The following is a 27,582-nucleotide window of genomic DNA, read 5'->3' as shown; positions in this document are numbered from 1 at the left end:
GAGGCGCTCTACCATCCGAAAGGAGCTTGGAGAGGAGTCCTCCACATAGAAAGGAGTCAGCTGAGGTGGTTCATCTGGTTAGGACGCCTCCAGGTCACCTCCCTTTGGAGGTTTTTCAGGCATGTTCTATTGGAAGGAGGCCCGGGGGCAAACCCAGAACTCACTGGAGGGATTATATATTTCTGCTGGCCTGGGAACACCTCCAGATCCCCCAGGAGGAGTTGGAGAGTGTCGTAGGGGAGAGTCTGGGTTTTCCCTCCTGGACCCAAGCTCAGATAAGCAGAAGACTGTGGAAGGATGAACGTAAGAGGGCTGAATCAAACTGTCAGGACCTGTGCCACACCAACTTTTCTATAGAGGTCTCTTTTATATTCGCGAGCTGACATTAAAACAATAGTTTAACAGAAGTTTCCCTGCTGTAACAAAAACACATTAAACACAAGTAGAAGAGAAGAACTTTTTTTTTTTTATTTGTTGTGAAACTACAAAACATTCTGTACGTTTTTGTTTTTTTTGTGCTGGTGAAATATGTACAACTCTTGTCGACAGAACAGTGTCTGAGAATGAAAATTCACAGCTTTTCGGGACTTTCGATAAAAAGAAGAACAGGAAACAAAAGAAGAAGAAGAAGAAAAAAAAAGCACACCCTAAATCACAAAAGTGCAATAAATATATGCTGTATGTTTTCTCACAGCCGCCTGCAAACACACCATCAGTTTCATCAGCAGTCGTCATACAAACAGATTCATCAGGGGAAAAAAAAGTAATGAACGAAAAAAAATGTAAAACCCACATGACAAAAAAAAATTAATTAATTTCCGGGAGCAAAAATCTACATTCCTTCATCCAGGTCTTGTATTATGTAAATGGTTTATCTTTAAATGTATTGATTATTCAGCTGAGTCCTATTCTTTCACTCTATCTGCTCTACATCTTCTCTCAGATCACACGAAGACGGCCAAGTTCGGACATTAAAAACAAAACGAAAAAAAAAAAAAAAAAGGGAAAATGACGGTTTACGTGTTAATTTCCAAAGGCACGCGCTTCTCACGTTACTCCAAAGGTTCGTGCCGTGGTGCTCCTGCTGCTGAGAAACCCTCAGACTTTTCCTCTGCTGGCACAATTCAGGAGGACGATTCACGGCGACCATCAGCCTGATCGATATCGGCCTGAACAGTCCGATCAGAACTCAGAAAATCAGAAAAAAAGAGGAAAATAAAAGCGACGCGAGAGCCTCAAACCTCACTTATGAGCTCTGTAGGTTTGATGCTTTTCTACAAACAGCAAACACTCATTTTAGTTCCCGAAAATTCAAAGGCACTAAAAGTACATGATTCAATGTTTTATTATATCTAGAATAACAAAGACATAGTTGGGGGATCGTGGTAAAGATGGAAAAAAACTGAGTTTCTGCGAGTGACTGAGAAGGAAATCCGACTTCTTGTGGTTGTTTATTTGATAGGTGGCGATCGTAAACAGGAAAGGAGGGAAACATCAGCTGGGTTTCCGTTCGCAATCCTTTGAAAAAGTGCAAAACAGTCACTGTGACCAGAGGGGGGCGGCATACGCTACACTGGCAGAGGAAATAATTCAGAAGAAGAAGAGGTTGTACTAGCCAACAAACACTGTGGTGGACACCCAAAAGGAAAATAGGAATAGTTACTTTCATCTCTGGGAATAACTTGGTGACTTGATCTGAGAAGATGAAGGTCAGTCAGTGAGTTTATTGTTTCGTCAACACTTCCAAGTTGGCGTATTTTCTAAAAATGAATTAAAAACAAAAATGCAAACCCAGCTACTCAGTGAAGAAGGAAAATGATGACAAGCAGACTGATCCTGAAACACATTTAACAACTATAGATACTGGCTTTGGCTGCTGTTAATTCAAGAAAAAAGGCAGATACGTGCGGCTGCAAACAAGGTGAATCAAAAAGATCTCGTCATGTCGCAGATAAAATATTGCTATAGGCCAGGAAACTCAAACTGAGTTCACGGACTGACCAGAAGAAGTCTGGAATGGGGCGTGGCCTAACCTTTCAACCTGCCGTTTATCCTTAATGTGCCAATCTATTCATTTTGAACCATAACCTTCACCCTGCATCACAACCACAAAACCTCCTGGCAGCGCTACAGCTAAAGCTAAAGCACCAACCAGGCGCCAACATCTCCAAAAAAACGTTTTTATCTTTAGTTTTAAAAGTCCTTCTGTCGTCTCTGATTAGACATAAAAACCACCACATATTCAAGAGCACATACTACTTTTTTTCCCGCAGCAGAGTGGATTCAGGGTCATTTTGAGATGTTAAAACTGGGCGTCGGACACGGGTGATACCCCAGGACTTTGTCCCAGCTGGTAAATCTTTGATCTTTTTGAGACTGTTCAGACCGATATCGGATAAATCCAGCTGCTCCTGAGCAGGTAAATGCAGCGTCACAGCATTGGACTCCCATTATTCTTCATGACGAAGAGCTGTTAGCGTTAGATTTGCTGTTCGTATCGTGTTTTTGTAGGAAGAAAATCTTCCAAACGCCACCTGAATGTGGACTGGGGACACGTACGGTATTCAATCGTGAGGAAACAAGACGGAAAAGTGGACAAAACTTTTTATTTACAAAAAAAAGGTAAAAAGACAAACATGGAATGAGAGCAGCAGCTGGGTTTTTGACTTTATGACAGCGGGAATGGACAGAGACGACTGTCGACATTTATTTCTCTTGGCCACCAGGGGGCAGATTAGACATGATGAGGCGGCTACTTTACGATTGTAAGTCAGAAATTAACCCTCTTTTTTGCCCCGTTTTTGGTCTCCACCACCTCCTGAGGAAAATCTGTTGCTTTTGAGCTGCTAAACCTTTGTTGATTAATCGAGTAAACGGATAAAATAACCAAAAGACAAGAGTAACATTATGGGCTGTAAAAACCAAAACACTTTGCTCAAAGACACTACAAGAGCCGCGGTACTTTACAGGCTTTTAGCGGTTTGTGTAAAACTCTGGGAAATAAAAAGGTGATATGATCGGTTTTGCTTGTGCACCACGCTGATGTCCAGTTATGAGAGACACAACGACTACTCCGATATGTACCCGAAATATCACATTACAGCGTGGAAACGTCAAGAAGTGAAGTTAGAAACTAAAAAAAGTAAGAACTGAAACAAGCCAATCAGAGAGAAGTGTTGGATCTTTACGAATAAAGTAGGATTTCTGTCTCACTTTTGGCTGACTGATCATTTTTCAATCACGTCCAGTCTAACAATCAATCATACAATCAGTAATAAGTTCACAGTCATCAAAAATACACTTACTCTTCACTTCCTGTTTGTGTTTTGACAATCATCGTGTGCTTCAACAATCTTTCCAGCGAGAGGCAAAAGGTTTCTGGATTTTCTTTTCTTTCACAAAAAAACCCACATCAAGTTTCTTTTTGTGTTCATCGTTTAAAAAACATTTTCCTTAAGTTTCTTAAAGTGCAGACTATCTGATCAGCTACCTGAGTGTTAGTGGGAGTTAGTGCTATTACTACACTTCGATGAAGGTGTTTATAATTGGTTAGAGACGATCACGAGGACGTTTTAGGTTAGACTAACGAAAAGCTTGCGTTTCTACAACTGTTTGTAAAGCAAAGACACACTCCAGTCCAGTTTTTCTCTCTGAGATGTTGTGTAGTGTTTTCTGCAACCTGCCTACTTTACATAAAAATACAGTTTCTGATGAGAGCTATAACCCTTCAAATTTCAGACCGCTGATTTGGCGACCCCTGTGGTCAAAAGTGGTAACTGCAAGTCATTTTTCCAATCACTTTAAATTTAGGTTTCAAATATTCTCCTGGAATATTTCCAAGCACAAAGCCAACAAACACAGAGAGAGAGAGCAGACCGATTTTTCACGGGTATTCGCCTCCGCAGCTGCTTGAAAAAGTTTAACTTTTGTCAAACAAAGCGAAGAAGCAGACCAAGAATTCAATCTGGCAACTCAAAACATCACCCAGTCCAAAATGGATGAGAAGTAAGACCGTGGATGTCTGATACTGCTGATTAAAACTTAATTTTTCAACTCTTTGGCTGGGTGTTTCCTGCTGAAATGCACCCTGGGAGTTGTAGTTAGTGTCTCCACATGATTTCTTTTTAAGTCAACCAGTAGACTTGATTTCCATTCACATGATCCTGACTTCTGTTTAGAAATGTGTCCTCCGACAAAAGAAGTAGCCTCTCTCTGGAGTGGAGTCGACATCCAAGTGGTTTATCGGGTTACTTTGAAGCCACGCCTACCAACTTTTAACCCCACGGCGGGTCGTAGCCGGACGCGTTTCTACAAAAGGGATTTTTCCGTTTGCGTTTTCAAGGATAAGAACCTCGAGGATTATAACTCTCATGAGACTGTTTAAACACAAAGCTCATTATTTACACGTGTAGAAGTGTTTTACTTGCACCTACGGAGAAAATTATTCCTAAAAACAAAAAGAAAAAAAAAAATGTCTGTGCTTCTATGTTTGAGTATAAAATATTCAAAATGCGCTTAAAAAAAAAAAAAGGTTAATATTAAACGTCTTTAGGTTTAGATATTTATTTTGCTTCATCGTCAGTTTAAATTGAATTTCAGTACCATGTTTGATTTCATGTTGTGCTATTAAAGTACATTTTAGTTTAAAAGTCTTGTATGAACACGTATGACTGGAATGATTCTCAACAGATAAGCGCTTAGATGAACAGCCGGTTAGTAACAGAAACAAAACAGAGAAGCTTTCAGCGGTTTCTATCGCTACTTTACAGACGATCCGCATCAGAAACGCGGAGCTCCTTAAAACTGTGTTCCTTCATCGTCTTTTTTTTCTTTCTTTTTTTTTTTCTTTTTAAATGCGTTTTTTGTTAAATTCTTCATGACACCGCCGAACGTTCGCCTCTCTGTGTGGGAGCAGCAGGTTTGGGACTCGGGAGGGAAAATACTTTGAAATGCTTCTCTACACGTCGTCAGCCGGCAGGTCGGGGATGCTGGTCTTTGCTCGTGTGAAGAACGCCATCTTCTCTCTGGAATCACACAGCGAATGGTCACAACGTGTTCTCCTGCTCAAAAGAGCAAAAAAAAAAACTGAAACTGAGACCCGATCTGGTACCTGAAGGTCTGGACCTCGGGGACCTCTTTGCGGCTCTGTCCTCTGATCTTGTGGACGTCCTTGGCTGCAGCCCTCATCATCTTCTCCACCCGCTTCTCCTGCAGCTGCTCCTCACGAGTCTGAGCCGGACAGAGACGTCAGCTTCGGTGGAAAAACAGAAAACTGAGCTCACCTGGAGCCCGGTTACTCACCTGCTTCTCGGCCTGCCTGAGGAGGAGACGGAAGCGTTCGTCCTCTTGGACCCAGGCGGGCAGCTCTCTCTGGCCCTGCTGCCTCGCCTTCTCCAGCTGCGTCTTCAGCTCGCGCAGCACATGCAGCTCTTGCGCCAGCCGGGTCTGTCGCGTTCGAGACACCTGCAGGTCCAACTCCAGGTCCAGGGAGGTGCGAAGCAGACCGTCCAGACCTTTGACCTGCACAGGGGGCTGCGGGGAGGGTATGATCATCACTTTAAAATCATCCGATCAGAAAAACATCTACAACAACGGAAAGTGAAGCTAACGTGTCTTCAGGGTTAGAAAAAACACCTTTGAAATTGTTCAGGTACAAGGACTGGACTGAAAATTAGTGAAAAAGCAGCCGATGTCCAAAGAAAAACTATGAAAGACCTTCAGAAATCCTGGAGAACTATTGTTCAAGACCACTTTAAAAGATTACAACAAAGTCTGGCTGCTTGGAAGCAAAATATAGGTGTGAGGTGTGTTTCTACCTTCTTCATGCGCATGCTGCGCCTCTCTGAGGCGTTTCTCACGAACGGAGACTTCTTGGAGAGGGTGGAGCTGTCGCTGTCGCTGCGATTAATCTGCAAACACATGAGAGAATGAACCCTGCGACAGATGTGACAGACGGTGAAGTTTCTCTCTGCTTCTGTTGGTGCGCTTCAGTTACCCTGCAGATGTACTGGCTCTGAGGTCCAGGGGAGAAGGTCTTGGAGCGGATGATGGTGTTGCCCCTCATGAAGGGGATCTGCTGGTGGACGTCAGGGCGCCGCTCCTTCGGCCGGACCACAGAGCAGTGATGAGGCGCCGATAAACCGTCCATGCTCGTCTCCTTGTTCACCTGGACGGAGAGATCAGAGCACAAAGGAGTTTTATCAGCTGGGTTTGGGGTTTTCTGAATGTATTCAGTGTCAAAAGTTAAAAGGAAGTTAAACTTAAACCCACAAATTAACAGAAACACAACAAGAAGTTCAAGTTTTAAAATGCCTGACACCAAATCTAAGCAGTGAGATACTGAATCAAACAGTTTGATTTCCTCCAGCACTAGAGACGGCTTCATTGTGGTGGCACAGAAACATCAGAGAAGGGTGAAACACAACTTAAAGCAGGAGTTACCTTCTCTGTGATGGGTGCTGCTGTCAGAGGAGCTCTGGTTTGTTCCTCCGCCTCCCATTGGCTGCTCTCAGGATAAAACTCCTCTTCTTCCTCCGGAGGTGTCGCCCCGTCCATCCCATTTCCTTCTTCATCCTCAAATACATCTGGCTCGAGAGGGTCGCCGTGCCTGACGGTAACACACACATTCTCATTCCTCGTGTCCATCGACTGCTACGACTACAGCGTCACAAGCTGTCGTACATCTCAATAAGACCAGCGTCCATGTTTAGAGATGTTCATTTTTATCAAGGCTATTATTGGGCTGAGAGTTCTGATGAAAACTAGCAGGAGAGTTCATATTTCTCCAGTTTTAGCTTCTCTTCATTAGCTCCCTGATAAATTCAGAATAGAATTTAAGAGTCTTCTCCTCACATATAAAGCTCTTAATGGCCAAGCTCCATTACATCTTAAAAAGCTCACAGACACAATGAACACACTTCAATTCAAGCAGTGAAACGTGGTTCTGTGATGGAAGTTTGTGAATGAAACAGAACGGAAGGACAAGGAGGACAAAAGAAGGATGAAAAAGACTCACCACTCATCTTCCTCGGGAGCTCGGACTCTGTCGCTGCTGCACAAACGAGTCTGAAACACAGAAACATTCGGTTCACACTGTTAATGTCATCATCGCATGATGTGGTTGTTACTATTGTGCATTATAATCTGGCTTTTGAGTGATGATGAATTTCGATAATTTCCCCAAAAGAGCCCTTTGCTCTCAGACTGAAGGTTTACTTGTGGTTCCCAGAGTTTCTAAAAGTAGAATGATAGCCAGAGCCTTCAGTTATCAGGCCTCTCTCTGTGGAACCAGCTGATTAGGCTTAAAACTTTCCTTTTTGATAAAGCTAAAATATCCCATAGTTACGCTGCTATAGGACTAGACTGCTGGGGGACCTCCCATGATGCACCTCTCCTCACTCTGTTTCTTCCTGTTAAAAAGGGACTTTTTTTATCTCCACCTCCTGCACGCTCAGACGGGGGATTGAATCAAAGAGAAGTAGATGCAGTCTGTTGGTTTCTTTAGCTTGGACGCTCTTTTTAAATTGTCTCTGTGTGAATTTGACTTAATTCCAGTTTAATGAATTGGATTGTAATTGGACTTGTTGTGATTTGGCGCTGTATGAATAAAACTGAATTCAACTGAACAAAGGCCTCAACTCTGGAAACTAATATTTTCATGCATTTTCTTGTTTCTTTATACTTATACCGATCTGGAAAATAGTTTTCAATGCTGTTTAGGAGCCTTTAAAACAAGAAGTTTTCACTTTTTGAGTTTTTTAGCTTGTTGTTTGCCTTTTAAATAACTTCTGAGCAGCACTGAATGTTTATTTCCCATCCTGGGTGTAATTCTGAAAGTATCCACTGGGTGTCAGGGTCTCCCCTCCTTCATACCCCGTTAGAGCTTCCTGCTGCTCTGCTCTCTGTATCCTTGTTGCTGATCTCGGGCATGAAGACTTGGCTCAGCAGGTTGTACCACTTGGTGCATCTGTCCTCTGAACAGCTGATGTCAGCCAGGCTGATCTGAGCCCCCGCCTGGAGGCAGAAGAGGAGGAGGGAGAATTAAACTGCAGCCCAAACAGGGATCAACATGCCACAAGAGGGGTTTAGACTCTTTAATGAGCTTTTCCACCGAGTTTCATCGTATAAAAACAACAAATAGAAGGAAAACATTTTTTTTAGACGCTGAAACTTCCTTTAAAAGTTGATTTGAAACTTCTACTAACCAGACATTCTTCGTGGCCCGACTTGCTGGTGTTGCAGATGTCGACTCGCAGCGTCTTCTGCCGCAGTGCACTGTGGGATATCTGCATGCCGAACACCTCATTGATCTCCACGACGTCCCGAGGCAGCAAGCCACGTGTTCGGAAGAGGCAGGGAGTGGCCTGCGAGCACGGCAGCACCGCCACGCGTACATACCTGCAGGACACACAACGGACAGGCTGAGGATACTGGTCACATGACACTTTTGCTTAAAAACATGCTGCTGGGTTTCCATTTACTGGAAACGTATTGAATAAAAGTAATGTAAAGCGTCTGTGTTGGTACCAAATCAATCATAAGTATCCGACATACATTTCAAAATACTACATAGCCTCATCTGTACCTCTCATAAAGACACTAAACTTTTCACCTCCACCGCACATAATATTTGGTACACAGGAGTGAGCTCGTACATTTTCTGGTCAGTCGGCAGACAGAGGGCGCTGCAGTTGGACAGCTGCATGACATAGATGGTGAAGCGCTGATCTCTGGACTCGTAGCGGAAACCGAGCTGCACCTGAGAGCAGCCCGACGGCAGCCTCTCCTCATAGGAGCCCAGGAGGAGGTCTGCAGGCAGGCCCGGCCTGATGGAAACAAATAAATACCAACACTCGTGTGATTCTGAGTGAGATACCGGGCTGATCTGAGGTCTGAATCGTGTCATGTATAGTTAGTTTGTCATGACAATCTGCTAAACAAAATTGGATGTGATGTTTTTAAAAGGTTCCAAAACGAAAAGATGCATCTATGTGCAGTTTTCAAGCCGTACTTGCGCTCTGATGGTTCGTACACTCCACTGTCTCCCGCCACCGACTCATCAGATACCGCTGAGGTCACGCCCACCTTCTTTGTCCCCACCCCTCTCAACTGGGGGGCAGAATCTGAAGACAAGAGGAAGAAGAATGTCAAGGATGAAGGTATTTATTTCTCCAAAATAAGCCGAGCGATATTCTAGATTTTGATATCATCAGAATAATCCAATAAAAACATTCAAACCACCACTGAATGACTTGGTGTACCTTCTTGTGTGCCACAGAGCTGCATCGAACACCTTCAAACTATCAAAAACACCAGTGATTTAAAGTAAAGACAGAGATGAAACGTTTGCTGAGGGGCAACAGTGCCAACCACCACATCGCCATCATTAGCATATGAAAGCATTTGCGTCTCCATGAGGAGAAACTTCCTCATGACCTCAAACATTAACTGGAAAAGTCCTGGAAAACTTAGCATTTCTCCGACCTGTGATGTTGTACGTTTGTTCCATCACTTTGTCTCACCTTTATCCGTTTATTCTCCATTCTATGCATTCCACAGCAAGGATTTTTTTCTGTTAATGTAATCCTGAGAGCTTGAATAAGGGCAACTGGACTTCTTTTTGATCCATAAGGACGTTTCACCAAAAGGCTTCTTCAGTTATAAACCAGTTGGTGGAAGGATTGGGATTACCAGGACCTGGATGACTGACAATCCACTCCAACATTATGTTACTGAGTTTGAATTAAATAAAAAGATGAGAGCCACGGGCAAAAGAAGTCAGAGAGTGACTGACATCCAACATATTTGACCTTTAATGACCGACAGCGACATATAAAACTAAATTCTGTTAAAGTAACAGAGCTGAACACCAAGCTCGGACTCTTTCTGGCTCTTAGAAAGTCCCATCTGTATAATTAGGACCCGGTAACAAGCCCGCCTCTGGCAGCAAAGATGGAGAGTTAACAGAAACCAGACACCACGTCCACCTTTCACCTGTGGCTCCAAGAGGAACCTGAGTCACGTCCCACATGTAGAGCGTTCAAAGCTTCAAACGCCAACTCACTCTCACCACAAACTCCTTCTCATTCTAACTCATTTTTTAAACTATCTATTAAACCTCGTTCGTACACATGACTGAAAAGAGGGATATACTTTTACATTTTAATCTTGCCCACAATCAGACAAAAATACCTGAAGACTATTCAGCCCACTGACATGAAACAAAAGAAAAAATTTGAACTAAAGCAGCTGGAAGCAGAGAATATTCCTGCTGAATGACAAATACAATGTTTCAAACAGAGTCCATCTTTCTCTGAGCCCCCCCCCTCCTCAGTGTATAACTATAAATCAAACAATTCAGATGTGCTTAAAGTCACATTCCAAAGTCATTTTCCTACATTTTCCAACACTTTTTTTATACCCAGTCCCCCTCATTTCACTTTTCCATAAAGTTAGGGACAAAGTAATGGTAGGCACATTAAAGCAGCCATGTTTAGTACTTTCTTCTTAGTGTCTTCTTCAGCATATAGAAGCTCACTTGGATCTAAATCAGGTGACTTGCTCTAACATACAGGAATGTTCCGTGTTTTGGGAAACTCTGGTGTTGCCTTAGCGGGATCTTTGTGATCATTATCTTGTTGCACGATGAAGCTCCGTCCAATGAATTTGGAGGTATTTACAGGAACTTGAGCAGATCAGATGTTTCTATCCTGCTCAGACTTCATTGTGCAGCTGCCATCAGCAGCTCTATCGTCAATGAAGATAAGTGTGCCGGTACCTGTGGCAGCCATCTATAAAACCATAATGTTTAATAAAGGAGCTGCTATGCTTTGGATGCAGCTCTGGAAGCCAACTATCCAAAACATTATGGAACGCTGAAAATGAGGGGGACAGGGTATAAAAAGGGTTGTAATTTCTACATGGTGGAATGGAAATATATGAAAATGACTAACTCAAAGTCTGACCTGCTCGATTTAGAGTTTTACAGAGGGGGGGGCTCAGAGAAAGATGTCCCAAACATCACGGAGGAAGCTGTATTTTACTGTTAAAACTCTGAGAAACACACACAGGCGATCCAGCTGCTGCAATCCAACACCCTGCCAACCTTCACCTCCCCTCTCTTCATCTCTCAGGTTTCACTCCTAGCATCACATTTCTCATCTCACACAGCGAGTGGGCGGGAGGACTCCTGCTTTCCAATAAAACCTGAGTGATTCTGTCATGTCTGCTGTGACTCAGATGTAGAAGATCAATCGGTCTCTCCTCACTGGTTTAACCGAGATGGTTTTAACCGCCATCAGCAGGAGACGCATGCGACTGCGTGAGGATAAGAGGCTCGGACAGGTTTAAAGACACATCTCAGATATGAGAGTTTACTGGAAGATGCTGGGTTGGATGTAAACTCACACCACCCAGGAGCTAAAAGATGATTTCAGCCCCGATTCCGTAGCATTTTAAGGGGAGATGAGGCAGATAAATTCAGCTGAACTGAGTCACTTCCCACCAACAGGCCTGCTGTGTTCCTCATCCTACACGGCTGACCTGCTCGTGTTACAATTCCTCAAGTTTTATATGGTTTCATTTGTGTCTTACAGCAGAAACAGCTGTAAAAGATTCAGGTTTTATTGCTCTAAAACACACCTCATCAGCCTTAAACCTGTTTATGTCACACATATCATATCTTAAAGAGCTCATAGAGCTCATAATTTTCCCAACAGAGCACTTCCAGGTGTTTCTCCTTACATCCTGTTAATCTGGCAGCAGTGACCAGGTGCGCCCCCTGGTGGAATAATCCGGTAACAACGCAAACGTAAACACCAGGTGAAACAGCAACTGTATCATCGGCTTAAGTATCAAGTTTAACACTTACTCCCCGTGTCTTTTCACCTTATTTCTACACATAACTTCATTCATGGACTTATTTGTTTCAATGCCTCTGTATAAGTTGATTACTTTGGTTGTTACTAACATCTGGTTGAAAATGTCACGTCAACAGCCCTATTAGGAATATATTTACAGAAGAAAAAGGTTGACGCATTCAATACTTATTTTCCTGGCTATATACGAGTTAAATGTGGAGCTAACGGCACATTCATTCACTGCCTGTGGGAATGCCCACAAATCCTTTGGACCTTTGACCTTTTGGACAGAGGCTCACCAGGAGCTTCTCACCTGTGAGGACGTCTGAATAAACCACGACCCCCTGCACCTGCTCACCGAATCCTCTGTCAGATAGTTCAATTCAAAGAGTCCCTGGAAACTTGTTTTAAAAAAAATCAAAACACATGAAGGGAGTAACAAAACGTTTCTGTTCCAGGAGAATCCAGCTTCAGCCTCAAAGATTTTAGATGTCAAGAGGATGAACTGAGTAGTTCTATCACCTTGTATGACTCTATATTTACTTCTGGATGATCAGAGGAGGTTTTATAGAGATCTCATTCCGCAGACCGGTAGGAAGTATTCCTGCTCACCTTTTCCGTCCTCTCCGTTGTTGTGGTTCTGCTTCTCCTCCAGCCCCCTTCGCTCCTCTCGCTGCTCCGCAGAGTCCAGCTCCAGCTCGGCCAGTCTGCTTTGGAGGTCCATGCCCAACCCGCCGGACCCCGCCTGCCCTACGAATGTCTCCCCCGACAGGAAGCTAGTGTCTGTGACCAGCGGCGAGCACGGCGGGGACAGCGAGGAAAGGGACGACCGCGGAGATAAAGAGCTCATGGAGCGAGGAGTCTCTGACAGTCTGAGAGCCTGGATCCTGGAGGAGCCCGACTCTGCTCCGACACCAGAACACCCTGCGTCGCCGCTCACGCCCGCTGTTCTGCCCTCAGGCCTGTCTGCGTCTCTGCCCCCGCCTCCCGTCACCACTTCGTGTTCGTGGATGGTGGTGATGGAGCTGGAGGGGCGGAAGCCTCCCTGGCCTCCCTCCTGCAGGAGGCTGTCCAGTTTGTTCCGGAGGTCCGGGTCAGCGAGCTCGGGCTGCTCCAGGTAGAGGTCGGTGAAGCTGAGGGATGAGGTGGAGCCCAGGCTGGAGGTGGTGGCCAGCGAGCCGCGGCTGGACGTCAGGGAGCCTAAGCTGCTGCCCGACGAACAGGAGAGGGTGCTGGCCGACAGGCTGGAGGGGGCACAAACAGAACCAGGAGTGTCAGAACCAGAGCTGAACAACAACCCACTACAGCAGACTGAATTAAAAGAAAAAAACGGATGAAAGATCTCAATCAAATTCTGTTTCAGCTCGTCGGTCAGACACAAACATACAGAAACATCTCGACTGATTATGAGCAGAAGCTTCTCAGTTTAAACTTGTTTTCAGGTGATTTGAAGCTGCTTTGTTCTGATGATGAATAAATCACCAGTTAAAACTAAGAAATGTTACATTTTCTATCAAAATTTATCATCAATAACACTTTGTTAACCCCAGAAATGGTTTAGACTTCTTCTTCCTTTTTCTCTACATTGTCCCTGCTCTGCATCCTAGACATCTCCTCTTCAACTCATCTTGATTTGGGGTCCGATTCCAGGCATTACTTAGGCTTTGGAAAGCTCAGTTAGCTGCTCCAATAGTCTTTGTTTTCACAGAAAAAAAAAAAAGCCTCAGTAGAAAATCTCAAGAGGAAGCAAAAAAAAGACACTACCTCCAGGGAGGCACCGTTATGGAATACTGATGAAACTATATTTCATTCAGAGAAGTGACAGCAACAAAAAGAGAGCAGAAGGATTCTGGGAGCTGTGATTTATGGGCAACATTGTGGAAAATGATAAAGAGATGAAAAAGTGAAAGGAATAATAATGCTCAGAGCTGGAAGCGTCACTTCTTTTTGGCATGGCGGCTCGTTCCTCTCATCTCATATTTTGCATCTTCTGCTTTTTTCTCTTTCAACTGTTATCAGTTTCACTGACAGCAGAGTGATTAAAAAGGTCTTTAAAATGTAAAAAAAAACAAAAACCACATTATTTCACAGGTGTAACAACCAGGTAATGAGCTGACTTTTAACCTGCTGAGCTTCTACAGAGGATCAACAGAGAGGAAACCTCACAAACTTCCATGAGATGTTCACACTTCATGACAGAAACTATCCAGAACAGACCCACCAATCCTCAGCCTGCTCAGTCTCACCTCAGACTTCGATAATAAAATTAATCTATTTACAGCGGGGACGAGATGGACGCACCTTTTGAGCTGCGTATGCAGAGACGTGGCCAGTCGCACCATCTCCTCCAGCTCTCTGACCAGTTTGTTCCTCTTGCAGTGAAGTCGCAGCCTGTAAAGACAGACAGTTGTGAGGTTAAAACGAATAAAAACACACACAAAGAAGCTGAAAATCTGAGAGCCGCTTCACATTTAGGGACCGGAAAGAAACACCTGAACCTGATCTTCTCATTCTGCTGCAGGTAGAGTTCAGAAACCCGACGTGACGGCGGCGATGTGCTCGGTAATTGTGAGCGGCTGCTTTGTTAACAGCTGTTGATATGAGCCACAGTTTGAGTGGAAACGGGCCAAAGAGGAAAACCTTTGATCAGGTTACAAAGCGCTGCTGTTCCCCGTCTCTTTCTATTCTCTCTTTTCATATGTGAACATCTGAGTAAAGCAAAAGTCAGCAAAACTTTATTTGTACGGCACCTTTCAAGATTTTTTGCACAACATATAAATAAAACAGGAAACCAGGTGAAAAGTATGAGCAGAAATAGAAGAGTAGAAATAAATATCAGTTCAGATAAAAGCCAGGTCAAAAAGGCAGGTCGAGTTAGCCTTTATAAGCATTTAAAAGCACCTCAGGGCTTCAGGAGGGCTTTTTCACAGATCATAACAACAGGAAGATGTCTCACTTTGGGTTTTAGTTCTGACTTTAGGGACAATTTAAAAAAAAAAAAAAAAAAAAAAAAAACTGAAGACCTGAGGGTTCAGGCTCAGAATATAAAAGCAGTTAAAAATCTCAAAGTGCTTCACAACAAAACCAGAACAAGTCAGAACAATAAAATCGGAACGCAACAGAAACACAATTAAAAGCTCGTCTGTATGAAAAACACTTGAATCTTGAGTGCAGCAACCTCTGACCTGATGAGTTAAGAGCCCACGAAGAAGAGGGAGGTCTCAGTAGGTCGGAGATTAACTGGGGAGCTTCACCATGTAGGGCCCTCAAAGTTAAAACTACAGTCTTAAAAGTGACCCAGCGGTGCCCTTTGAAAGGCCTGAGCACAGTCTGAAGGTGATCCCAAGCAGATTAGTTTGGATAGAGATGACGTCGACATTTCTGAGGCCTCGACTGAACTGAAGAGCCTAAATATGTCACATCGTTGCTGGATTCACACCATCAAAGTTTCCGTTTCATCTGTATTTCACTGAAAGAAGTTGTCACTTAGCCACTGTTTGTTTTTACTTAAATTACTTAAACTAGACAATCTATAAAACTCAGAGGTTCTGAAAGAACAGTAGAGCTGAATGTCATCAGCATAGAGATGATACGAAATATCATTAGATAATCTAATAATTTGGCCTAAAGGGAATATGTAAATAAGAAAAAAAGAGAGAAAAAGACTCTTAAAAACACTTCTGAAGCTGACAACAAACCAACACAGAGGCTTTAAAACTGCTGTTCCACACTCGCAGGCCACTTTATTAGGTACATCTGTTCAATTGCATGTTAACACAAGCAGCTAATCAGCCAATCACAAGGCAGCAACTCTGCATTTTACGCATCTAGACCAAAAGACCCACTTTTAAAAGTCGGCCTGGTTTCTGGAAAAGAGAATTTGTGCATAAACAGACATTTACGACTAGTTTTATTGCCAGATAAGCACCATCTTAAACGTATCCAGTGGGTGGATAACAGCATTGTTATATAGACTTTATACCCAATCCTGAACCACCTGTTGTTGTTTTTTTCTTCAAATATATTGATGTATCAACTTCTCGGTTTGTTTCTAAATATGATGACACTTACAAAGGTTGAAATTAAGATTCAACCTCTGCATTTCCTTTTCTCTTTGTACGTTCCATGTCCTGCTCTCATCAGCTCCATAAAGACCACCTGACCTCATAAAGCAGCTACACCTGGACGGCTCCGCCCCCGCGGGGGTCGTTTACGTCTAAAGTTAAGAGTCGTGGAGGAGATTCGGTGTCTGACGTGTATCCGCTGTCGTGACTTTCTCATCTGCTGATGATGTGTCCGACCTCTACAGACGCTAACATGATTGCTAAGAGCTGGAGAAGAATGTGACCATCCTCTGTTTGCCCTCCTTCTTCCTCTCTGTTTCCATAATACCAGCAGCCCTCCCCCTCCTCCCTTCTAACAGGACTCCCGTTGTTCGCTGTTCAGGTCAGACTCTACCTGAGCTCAGACTCTCTTTGTGTCTCCTGTTCCTGTAACCCGAGAGGCCGCTGAGCCAGTCATCAGAAAGAACCTCTTTTAGTCCTCACAGACACATTTTTCTCTCTGATAAGGACTTTCTCAAGACACTTATACACAGCTGAGTTGAGCCGTGGTTACAGCTTGACTGATATGAATTCAGGTCGTTGTCTTTGTCTCAGAACACATGCATGGGAGGGGAATCGAGGTATTGAGTGAAATATGTGTGAAAATGTTTAAGACATTCTGTTGCCTCTAACTTCCTCTGTGGGAGATCACGGTACATGTAAGTACAGCTGAATTCACTGTACAGACGTCGTCTTTAAGTCACTTTAAAAACTTCCCAAAAACACAACCCCTCTGCCTTCGATACCGTTGACCATCACATTATGCTCGAAAGGCTGAGACTGGGTGGGTGTATCGGGCTCTGCTTTGGAGTGGTATCTACGATATCTAGGATCACTTTCTGCTGCTGCTTCTAACTTCAGCTCCTTTTCTGAATTCTCTTGTCTACGGTGTGCCACAAGGTTCTGTTTTGGGGGCTTCAATTGTTTCTGTTATATCTGCTGCCTCTTCAGCACATTTTGAGCTCTAATAGGGACATATCCTATCACTGCTACTGCAGATTACATTAAGTTGTATCTCTTCTAAGCTCCAAGAAGTTTCTCAGCTGGCTGCAGATCTTTCATAGGTGCTCAGACTCCTTTAAAAGTTGGATGGCTGTCAACTTCCTCCAACTTAGCGAAGAGACAACAGAAATTGATGTTTGTGCCTCTGACAGAATTGCGTCTAATGTCAGGGAAACTCAAGGTCACCTTGCTTCTTTTGAACCTTGGGGTAACTTTCCACACAGCTTTCACTTTGGATGCTCACATCAAATCTCTCCTTTGCTCTTGTTTTTATTGCACAGTTTAGTCCCATTGTGTCCCACTCTGAACTGTAAAATTGTTATTTCATCAGGTTTGGATTATTGTAATATTTTGTAGAACTCCTTGGAACGTCTGCAGCGAGGCTTCGAATTAAATCCTAATTCAGCTGCACTGCTCCCCCATCAACTTCAGAGTCCAACATTAAGATCCTGGTTTGGACTTTTAGAGCTCTGCATCAGAGAAAATTTCCATCCATCAATAAGTTCAAAAAATATTTCTCAGAGTAAGATTGTAAAGAGCTTTGGTCTTTCAGCATCTACAGAGCAGAATATTGTGAAAGGAGAGTGTAAAGACCCAGGACAAGAACGACTGTTGCTGGAGTGAAGATGCTTTCATTTGTTTTCAATTTATTTCAATAGCTTTAGATACTTGTGACAATATGAGGCTGAAGATAGGTGTGAAAAGGTTAAAACCTTCAGAAATGTTGGCACTAAAGATGATAATCCATGTGATCCGAGCATGATCTGGGTATCATTTCAGGAATGTTTTGTACATAAATGTTCAGTGGGGTTGAGGTCATGTGACTGTGGAGGATGACAGACCACTGTTGTTGGTCTTCAAAGTTTAAAACTGTGTTTGGCGAGTCGATCAAAACCCACCCGAGTTTCAACAGCTCAACAGCTGACTGATGTGTTTGAAAGGGGAACTCAGGTATTTTTAAACCTAGATATATATATATATATAATACATTTATCTACTCACCGAGAACAGTTTGGCGAAAGTCGGCGTCCTTTGGAAGCTATTTAGAAAACTTGCGATAGGCATATATCCATATAACGGAGTTAATGGGGCAGGGACGATGCAGCCTCTAAATAAGGCATTATCTGTCTTTATTTCACCAATACTGTATGAAGAATGAATGAACGAACGTGTACTATAGCTCTGTTAGCTCATAGGTGCCGTTATGTGGCTACTTGCAGCTATAGGAGAGCTAACGGAGGGAATTCTACACACACCTCTCCTGGGACCACTTCATCGATACGCATGGCTGCAGCACAGCTCATTCACTCTGGTAAGAACGTCCATCTTACTCAAAGTCGTCTTTCACTCGTCAAAATCTGATAAATATCCTGCCATTTTGCACAAAAATAGCAGTAGCAAACTCTGTGTGAAGTTAGCCGTCTGTCACAAAGAAAGGAATGAACAAACTGTGCTCCAGGGGGGCGTGTGGATGAAGTGGTCCCAGTAGAGTGCCTGTGTAGGAAATCCCTCCATTAGCCTTATTTAGAGGCTGCATCGTACCTGCCCTGTTCACTCTGTCATATGGATATACTCTGAGTTTTCTAAATAGCTTTCGAAGGACGTCGACTTCCGCCAAACTGTTCTCGGTGAGTAGATAAACATATTTCAAGCCAGAAATAAGGTCTAGGTTTAAAAAAAACACCAGAGTTCTCCTTTAAGCTTTAAAGTCTGTTTTTGCAAGTTTGATAACGTAACCTCCAACAATGCTGCGACTTTCTGTTTATGTCTTACCGCTTCTGATTGGATAGTACAGGTATTCAAGCAGCCAGGTCATCAACCTGTGACAATTATTACTTAAATCACTGCAGGAAGGACTCAGATAACGGTTTGTTAGTTGTTTATGATGACGTGTCGGAGCGTTCGGCTCACCTCTCGGTCAGAGCCTTGCTCTGATTGTCTCGGGCGGCCTGCAGGTCTCTCTCCAGACGTTTCTTCTCGGTCTCCAGCTTCTCGGCGTCGTTGGGCTCCAGGCGCTGGCGGGGGCTGACGTACTGCAGCTCCTTCAGCAGCTCCTCCTTCTCGTTGATGAGGATGAGGCGGTCTCGCTCCGGGTCCAGCAGCCCCGGCCACGCCTCGCTGTCCAGTTTGGCGATCTGTACCTCGATGGTGGCAATCCTGCAAGAAAAAACATCAGGATGTGTGGAGAGAAAACAGGAACTTGAACACTAAAGAGTGGCAGATCGTACTCAACACCGAGTTCCATGTAATCGAATGTTTAAGGAACCTCAAACAACAAAAACAGTCGACTGAACAACAATAAATCTGAACACCGAGAGTCAAATTTACCTCCTCTTGGTCTCCTCGTACTTCAGGCTCAGACGAACTTTCTCGGCCAGTTTGTTGGTGCTGGTCATGAACTACAAAGGAGAAAAACAAACAAACAATAAAAAAGATAACGCCATGAGGGATGCTACCGCTCGTCAGTCCACAGATAAAACCCTCTGAAAAACCTGTGGTCTAATTCTGCATCACAAACAAATCTGTAAAACACTGAGACAAACTTCTCAAATGTTCAAAAATCTGTCTTCAAGCACACAAAAACTAACAAGCAAAACACTGAGGTTGACATCCAATCCATTTAAAATTACTTCTTGTTTTCCACACTAAACTTCTAAACCTCAAGTAGCCTTGATCTCAGTGTTTTTAGGGGTCTAGCAGCGAAGCTGCAGAACCCTATTGTTTTAGTAGTTTTTCTTATTATTAGGGGTCTAGCAGCGAAGCTGCAGAACCCTATTGTTTTAGTAGTTTTTCCTATTATTATTATTAGGGGTCTAGCAGCGAAGCTGCAGAACCCTATTGTTTTAGTAGTTTTTCTTATTATTATTATTAGGGGTCTAGCAGCGAAGCTGCAGAACCCTATTGTTTTAGTAGTTTTTCCTATTATTATTATTGATCTACTTTCCGCTGCAATTGAAGTCTATGGCAGCCCCATTAACGCAATGGTAAAAAGTTGTGAAATTTGGCACATCTATTTAGCACATTCCCATTAGCAAATTCAACAAATTTCGTGCCCAAATTCAAAACTCTCTAGCGCCACCAACGGGTCAAAGTTTGAAGCCCATTCAGCTAAATAACTTTTGACTCGTTGATCCAAATTTCAAAAACAAGGCATCGTTGGAATCCTTGGATCATGACGAGTCCAACGCACCCTATGACGTCATTTTCCGTCTGACTAGATTTTCCGCCATCTTGGATTTTGTTGAAAACCTTAAAAAATTTTCACAGGTCACAAATTTTGACCAATTCTCATGAAAATTGGCACAGAGTATCTTTAGACCAATCCGCACAAAAGTTGCTCGTTTTTTACTTCAAATTTGACTTTGTTCAACCAGTATATCCAATCAAAGTTGATGGCGACTACGCCAAAAAGGACGTGAGGCCATATCTCAGCAACAGTTTAATCTTTTGACATCAAACTCATAACACATATTCATAACTCGATTTTGAAGAGGCCCAAGAATTTTGGTGATCTTTGACCTATAGGTGGCGCTATATTTAGAAAAAATGCATTTTTGCTCATATCTTTGGACCCGTTTGTCCAAATTTCACAAATGACATACCGTTGTAATCCGTGGATATAGCCGAGGTCAACGAATCCTATGACGTCATTCGCGCCATCTTGGATTGTCCGCCATTTTGAATTATGTCAAAAACCTTCAAAACGCATTACAGGTCACCCAGATTGTCTGATCTCCACGGGACTTGACATATAGAATCTTCAGACCATGCCCCACAAGAGCTATCATGTGAAATTTTTATATTCACTTCCGTTTGCCCGTAGCAGCTAATCAAACTCAGCAATGACGCGCCAAACAGGACGTGAGGCCATATCTCAGCAACCATTTGATCTTTTGACATCAAACTTATAACACAGACTCATGACCAGGTCTGTAAGGGGCCCAAGAAGTCTGGGGAACTTCCACCCAGAGGGGGCGCTATAAGTAGAAAAACTGCATTTTGCTCATAGCTTTGGAGCCGTTGGTTCAAATTGGACAAATGAGGTACCGTTGGAATCCCTGGATGAAGACGAGTTCATCTCAAACACCAAACTTGGTGTGTGGACTCATGATGCCTTCCTGAGCAGCCGCAGGCTTACCTGCTGTTCTGCTAGACCCCGCCATCGCTGCTCGCAGCTATATTTATTATTCTTCTACTTTCCGCTGCAATTGAAGTCTATGGCAGCCCCATTAACGCAATGGTAAAAAGTTGTGAAATTTGGCACATCTATTTAGCATATTCCCATTAGCAAATTCAACAAATTTCGTGCCCAAATTCAAAACTCTCTAGCGCCACCAACATGTCAAAGTTTGAAGCCCATTCAGCTAAATAACTTTTGACTCGTTGATCCAAATTTCAAAAACAAGGTATCGTTGGAATCCTTGGATCATGACGATTCCAACGCACCCTATGACGTCATTTTCCGTCTAATTAGATTTTCCGCCATCTTGGATTTTGTTGAAAACCTTAAAAAATTTTCACAGGTCACAAATTTTGACCAATTCTCATGAAAATTTGCACAGATTATCTTTGGACCAATCCGCACAAAAGTTGCTCGTTTTTTACTTCAAATTCGACTTTGTTCACCCAGTACATCCAATCAAAGTTGACGGCGACTACGCCAAAAAGCACGTGAGACCATATCTCAGCAACCAGTTAATCTTTTGACATCAAACTCATAACACATATTCATAACTCGATCTTGAAGAGGCCTAAGAATTTTGGAGACCTTTGACCTATAGGTGGCGCTATATTTAGCAAAAATGCATTTTTCCTCATAACTTTTGACCCGTTTGTCCAAATTTCACAAATGAGGTACCGTTGTAATCCGTGGATATAGCCGAGGTCAACGAATCCTATGACGTCATTCGCGCCATCTCGGATTGTCCGCCATTTTGAATTATGTCAAAAAACCTCCAAAACGCATTACAGGTCACCCAGATTGTCTGATTTCCACGGGACTTGACACATAGAATCTTCAGACCAAGCCTCACAAGAGCTATTATGTGAAATTTTTAAATTCGCTTCCGTTTGCCCGTAGCAGCCAATCAAACTCAGCGATGACGCGCCAAACAGGACGTGAGGCCATATCTCAGCAACCATTTAATCTTTTGACATCAAACTTCTAACACAGACTCATGACCAAGTCTTTAAGAGGCCCAAGAAGTCTGGTGAACGTCCACCCAGTGGGGGCGCTATAAGTAGAAAAACTGCATTTTGCTCATAGCTTTGGAGCCGTTGGTTCAAATTGGACAAATGAGGTACCGTTGGAATCCCTGGATGAAAACGAGTTAATCTCAAACACCAAACTTGGTCTGTGGACTCATGATGCCCTCCTGAGCAGCCGCAGGCTTGCCTGCTGTTCTGCTAGACCCCGTATCGCTGCTTGCAGCTATATTTATTATTATTCTTCTACTTTCCGCTGCAATTGAAGTCTATGGCAGCCCCATTAACGCAATGGTAAAAAGTTGTGAAATTTGGCACATCTATTTAGCACATTCCCATTAGCAAATTCAACAAATTTCGTGCCCAAATTCAAAACTCTCTAGCGCCACCAACACGTCAAAGTTTGAACTACATTCAGCTAAATGACTTTTGACTCGTTGATCCAAATTTCAAAAACAAGGCATCTTTGGAATCCTTGGATCATGACGATTCCAACGCACCCTATGACGTCATTTTCCGTCTAACTAGATTTTCCGCCATCTTGGATTTTGTTGAAAACCTTAAAAAATTTTCACAGGTCACAAATTTTGACCAATTCTCATGAAAATTGGCACAGATTATCTTTGGACCAATCCGCACAAAAGTTGCTCGTTTTTTACTTCAAATTCGACTTTGTTCACCCAGTACATCCAATCAAAGTTGATGGCGACTACGCCAAAAAGCACGTGAGACCATATCTCAGCAACCGGTTAATCTTTTGACATCAAACTCATAACACATATTCATAACTTGATCTTGAAGAGGCCCAAGAATTTTGGAGAACTTTGACCTATAGGTGGCGCTATATTTAGCAAAAATGCATTTTTGCACATATCTTTGGACCTGTTTGTCCAAATTTCACAAATGAGAAACCGTTGTAATCCCTGATAATATCCGAGGTCAACCAATACTATGACGTCATTAGCGCCATCTTGAATTTACCGACATTTTGAATTATGTCAAAAACCTTCAAAACGCATTACAGGTCACCCAGATTGTCTGATCTCCACGGGACTTGACATATAGAATCTTCAGACCATGCCCCACAAGAGCTATCATGTGAAATTTTTATATTCACTTCCGTTTGCCCGTAGCAGCTGATCAAACTCAGCAATGACGCGCCAAACAGGACGTGAGGCCATATCTCAGCAACCATTTGATCTTTTGACATCAAACTTCTAACACAGACTCATGACCAAGTCTGTAAGAGGCCCAAGAAGTCTGTTGCACTTCCACCCAGTGGAGGCGCTATAAGTAGACAAACTGCATTTTGCTCATAGCTTTGGAGCCGTCTGTTCAAATTGGACAAATGAGGTACCGTTGGAATCCCTGGATGAAGACGAGTTCATTTCAAACACCAAACTTGGTCTATGGACTCATGATGCCTTCCTGAGCAGCCGCAGGCTTACCTGCTATTCTGCTAGACCCCGCCATCGCTGCTTGCAGCTATATTTAGGGGTCTAGCAGCGAAGCTGCAGAACCCTATTGTTTTAGTAGCTTTTCTTATTAGGGGTCTAGCAGCGAAGCTGCAGAACCCTATTGTTTTAGTAGTTTTTCTTATTATTATTATTCTTCTACTTTCCGCTGCAATTGAAGTCTATGGCAGCCCCATTAACGCAATGGTAAAAAGTTGTGAAATTTGGCACATCTATTTAGCACATTCCCATTAGCAAATTCAACAAATTTCGTGCCCAAATTCTAAACTCTCTAGCGCCACCAACATGTCAAAGTTTGAAGCCCATTCAGCTAAATAACTTTTGAGTCGTTGATCCAAATTTAAAAAACAAGGCATCGTTGGAATCCTTGGATCATGACGAGTCCAACGCACCCTATGACGTCATTTTCCGTCGAACTAGATTTTCCGCCATCTTGGATTTTGTTGAAAACCTTAAAAAATTTTCACAGGTCACAAATTTTGACCAATTCTCATGAAAATTGGCACAGAGTATCTTTAGACCAATCCGCACAAAAGTTGCTCGTTTTTTACTTCAAATTTGACTTTGTTCAACCAGTACATCCAATCAAAGTTGATGGCGACTACGCCAAAAAGGACGTGAGGACATATCTCAGCAACAGTTTAATCTTTTGACATCAATCTCATAACACATATTCATAACTCGATTTTGAAGAGGCCCAAGAATTTTGGAGAACTTTGACCTATAGGTGGCGCTATATTTAGAAAAAATGCATTTTTGAGCATATCTTTGGACCCGTTTGTCCAAATTTCACATATGAGGTACCGCTGTAATCCCTGGATATATCCAAGGTCAACCAATCCTATGACGTCATGTGCGCCATCTTTAATTGTCCGCCATTTTGAATTATATCAAAAACCTTCAAAACGCATTACAGGTCACCCAGATTGTCTGATTTCCACGGGACTTGACATATAGAATTTTCAGACTAAGCCTCACATGAGCTTTCAAGTGGTATTTTTTAATTCGCTACCGTTTGCCCGTAGCAGCCAATCAAACTCAGCGATGACGCGCCAAACAGGACGTGAGGCCATATCTCAGCAACCATTTGCTCTTCTGACATCAAACTTCTAACACAGACTCATGACCAAGTCTGTAAGAAGCCCAAGAAGTCTGGTGAACGTCCACCCAGTGGGGGCGCTATAAGTACAAAAACTGCATTTTGCTCATAGCTTTGGAGCCGTTGGTTCAAATTGGACAAATGAGGTACCGTTGGAATCCCTGGATGAAGACGAGTTCATTTCAAACACCAAACTTGGTCTATGGACTCATGATGCCTTCCTGAGCAGCCGCAGGCTTACCTGCTATTCTGCTAGACCCCGCCATCGCTGCTTGCAGCTATATTTAGGGGTCTAGCAGCGAAGCTGCAGAACCCTATTGTTTTAGCTGTTTTTCTTATTATTATTCTTCTACTTTCCGCTGCAATTGAAGTCTATGGCAGCCCCATTAACGCAATGGTAAAAAGTTGTGAAATTTGGCCCATATCTTCAGGAACATCCCATTAGCAAATTCAACAAATTTCGTGCCAAAATTCTAAACTCTCTAGCGCCACCAACGGGTCAAAGTTTGAAGCCCATTCAGCTAAATAACTTTTGACTCGTTGATCCAAATTTCAAAAACAAGGCATCGTTGGAATCCTTGGATGATGCCGAGTCCAACGCACCCTATGACGTCATTTTCCGTCTAACTAGATTTTCCGCCATCTTGGATTTTGTTGAAAACCTTCAAAAAGTTTCACAGGTCACAAATTTTAACCAATTCTCATGAAAATTGGCACACAGTATCTTTGGACGAATCCGCACAAAGGATACGAAGCGGATTTTTCAATTTCGACTTTGTTCACCCAATACAACCAATCAAAGTTAACGGCGACAACGCCAAAAAGGACGTGAGGCCATATCTCAGCAACAGTTTATTCTTTTGACATCAAACTTATGACACAGACTCATAACTCGATCTTGAAGAGGCCCAAGAATTCTTGAGACCTTTGACCTATAGGTGGCGCTATATTTAGCAAAAATGCATTTTTGGTCATATCTTTGGACCCGTTTGTCCAAATTTCACAAATCAGGTATTGTTGTAATCCCTGGATATAGCCGAGGTCAAGCAACCCTATGACGTCATTCGCGCCATCTTGGATTGTCCACCATTTTTAATTATATCAAAAACCTTCAAAACACATTACAGGTCACCCAGATTGTCTGATTTCCACGGGACTTGACACATAGAATGGTCAGACCAAGCCTCACAAGAGCTATCATGTGGAATTTTTTATTTCATTTCCCTTTGCCCGTAGCAGCCAATCAAACTCAGCGATGACGCGCCAAACACGACGTGAGGCCATATCTCAGCAACCATTTAATCTTTTGACATCAAACTTCTAATACAGACTCATGACCAAGTCTGTATGAAGCCCAAGAAGTCAGGTGCACTTCCACCCAGTGGAGGCGCTGTAAGTACAAAAACTGCATTTTGCTCATAGCTTTGGAGCCGTTGGTTCAAATTGGACAAATGAGGTACCGTTGGAATCCCTGGATGAAGACGAGTTCATCTGAAATACCAAACTTGGTCTGTGGACTCATGATGCCCTCCTGAGCAGCCGCAGGCTTACCTGCTGTTCTGCTAGACCCCGCCATCGCTGCTTGCAGCTATATTTATTATTATTATTCTTCTACTTTCCGCTGCAATTGAAGTCTATGGCAGCCCCATTAACGCAATGGTAAAAAGTTGTGAAATTTGGCACATCTAATTAGGACAGTCCCATTAGCAAATTCAACAAATTTCGTGCCCAAATTCAAAACTCTCTAGCGCCACCAACATGTCAAAGTTTGAAGCCCATTCAGCTAAATAACTTTTGACTCGTTGATCCAAATTTCAAAAACAAGGTATCGTTGGAATCCTTGGATCATGACGATTCCAACGCACCCTATGACGTCATTTTCCGTCTGACTAGATTTTCCGCCATCTTGGATTTTGTTGAAAACCTTAAAAAATTTTCACAGGTCACAAATTTTGACCAATTCTCATGAAAATTGGCACAGAGTATATTTGGACCAATACGCACAAAAGTTGCTCGTTTTTTACTTCAAATTCGACTTTATTCAACCAGTACATCCAATCAAAGTTGATGGCGACTACGCCAAAAAGGACGTGAGGCCATATCTCAGAAACAGTTTAATCTTTTGACATCAAACTCATAACACATATTCATACCTCAATCTTAAAGAGGCCCAAGAATTTTGGAGACAATTGACCTATAGGTGGCGCTATATTTAACAAAAATGCATTTTTGCTCATATCGTTGGACCCGTTTGTCCAAATTTCACAAATGAGGTATTGTTGTAATCCCTGGACATAGCCGAGGTCAACCAAACGTACGACGTCATTCACGCCATCTTTGATTGTCCGCCATTTTGAATTATGTCAAAAACCTTCAAAACGCATTACAGGTCACCCAGATTGTCTGATCTCCACGGGACTCGACATATAGAATCTTCAGACCATGCCCCACAAGAGCTATCATGTAAAATTTTTATATTCACTTCCGTTTGCCCGTAGCAGCTAATCAAACTCAGCGCTGACGCGCCAAACAGGACGTGAGGCCATATCTCAGCAACCATTTGATCTTTTGACATCAAACTTCTAACACAGACTCATGATCAAGTCTGTAAGAAGCCCAATAAGTCTGGTGCACTTCCACCCAGAGGGGGCGCTATAAGTACAAAAACTGCATTTTGCTCATAGCTTTGGAGCCGTTGGTTCAAATTGGACAAATGAGGTACCGTTGGAATCCCTGGATGAAGACGAGTTCATTTCAAACACCAAACTTGGTCTATGGACTCATGATGCCTTCCTGAGCAGCCGTATGCTTACCTGCTATTCTGCTAGACCCCGTATCGC

The 27,582-nt window shown here is 42.9% G+C and overlaps 1 protein-coding gene across 1 annotated transcript in view; it reads right to left on the bottom strand.

The window, feature by feature from the left end:
• Positions 1–443: 443 nt before the first annotated feature.
• The window catches only part of wwc1 (WW and C2 domain containing 1), a 73,946-nt gene continuing 46,807 nt past the window's right edge, over positions 444–27,582 (bottom strand). The window contains exons 8-22 of the mRNA XM_072374529.1: positions 19,292–19,362; positions 18,875–19,120; positions 14,160–14,249; positions 12,471–13,102; positions 9,011–9,122; positions 8,655–8,825; positions 8,205–8,397; positions 7,873–8,013; positions 7,016–7,065; positions 6,442–6,607; positions 5,996–6,166; positions 5,817–5,909; positions 5,302–5,532; positions 5,111–5,229; positions 444–5,024 (exon numbers count right to left, since the gene is read on the bottom strand). Coding sequence (XP_072230630.1) covers positions 4,958–5,024; positions 5,111–5,229; positions 5,302–5,532; positions 5,817–5,909; positions 5,996–6,166; positions 6,442–6,607; positions 7,016–7,065; positions 7,873–8,013; positions 8,205–8,397; positions 8,655–8,825; positions 9,011–9,122; positions 12,471–13,102; positions 14,160–14,249; positions 18,875–19,120; positions 19,292–19,362 — 2,553 coding nt within the window. The 3' untranslated portion in view covers positions 444–4,957. The remainder of the gene's footprint in view (positions 5,025–5,110; positions 5,230–5,301; positions 5,533–5,816; positions 5,910–5,995; positions 6,167–6,441; positions 6,608–7,015; positions 7,066–7,872; positions 8,014–8,204; positions 8,398–8,654; positions 8,826–9,010; positions 9,123–12,470; positions 13,103–14,159; positions 14,250–18,874; positions 19,121–19,291; positions 19,363–27,582) is intronic.

The sequence above is a fragment of the Leuresthes tenuis genome, unplaced genomic scaffold (assembly GCF_036924035.1).
Source record: "Leuresthes tenuis unplaced genomic scaffold, fLeuTen1.0.hap1 SCAF_21, whole genome shotgun sequence".
In the NCBI taxonomy this organism is placed as follows: domain Eukaryota; kingdom Metazoa; phylum Chordata; class Actinopteri; order Atheriniformes; family Atherinopsidae; genus Leuresthes; species Leuresthes tenuis.
This window is presented reverse-complemented; position numbering and strand designations above follow the sequence as displayed.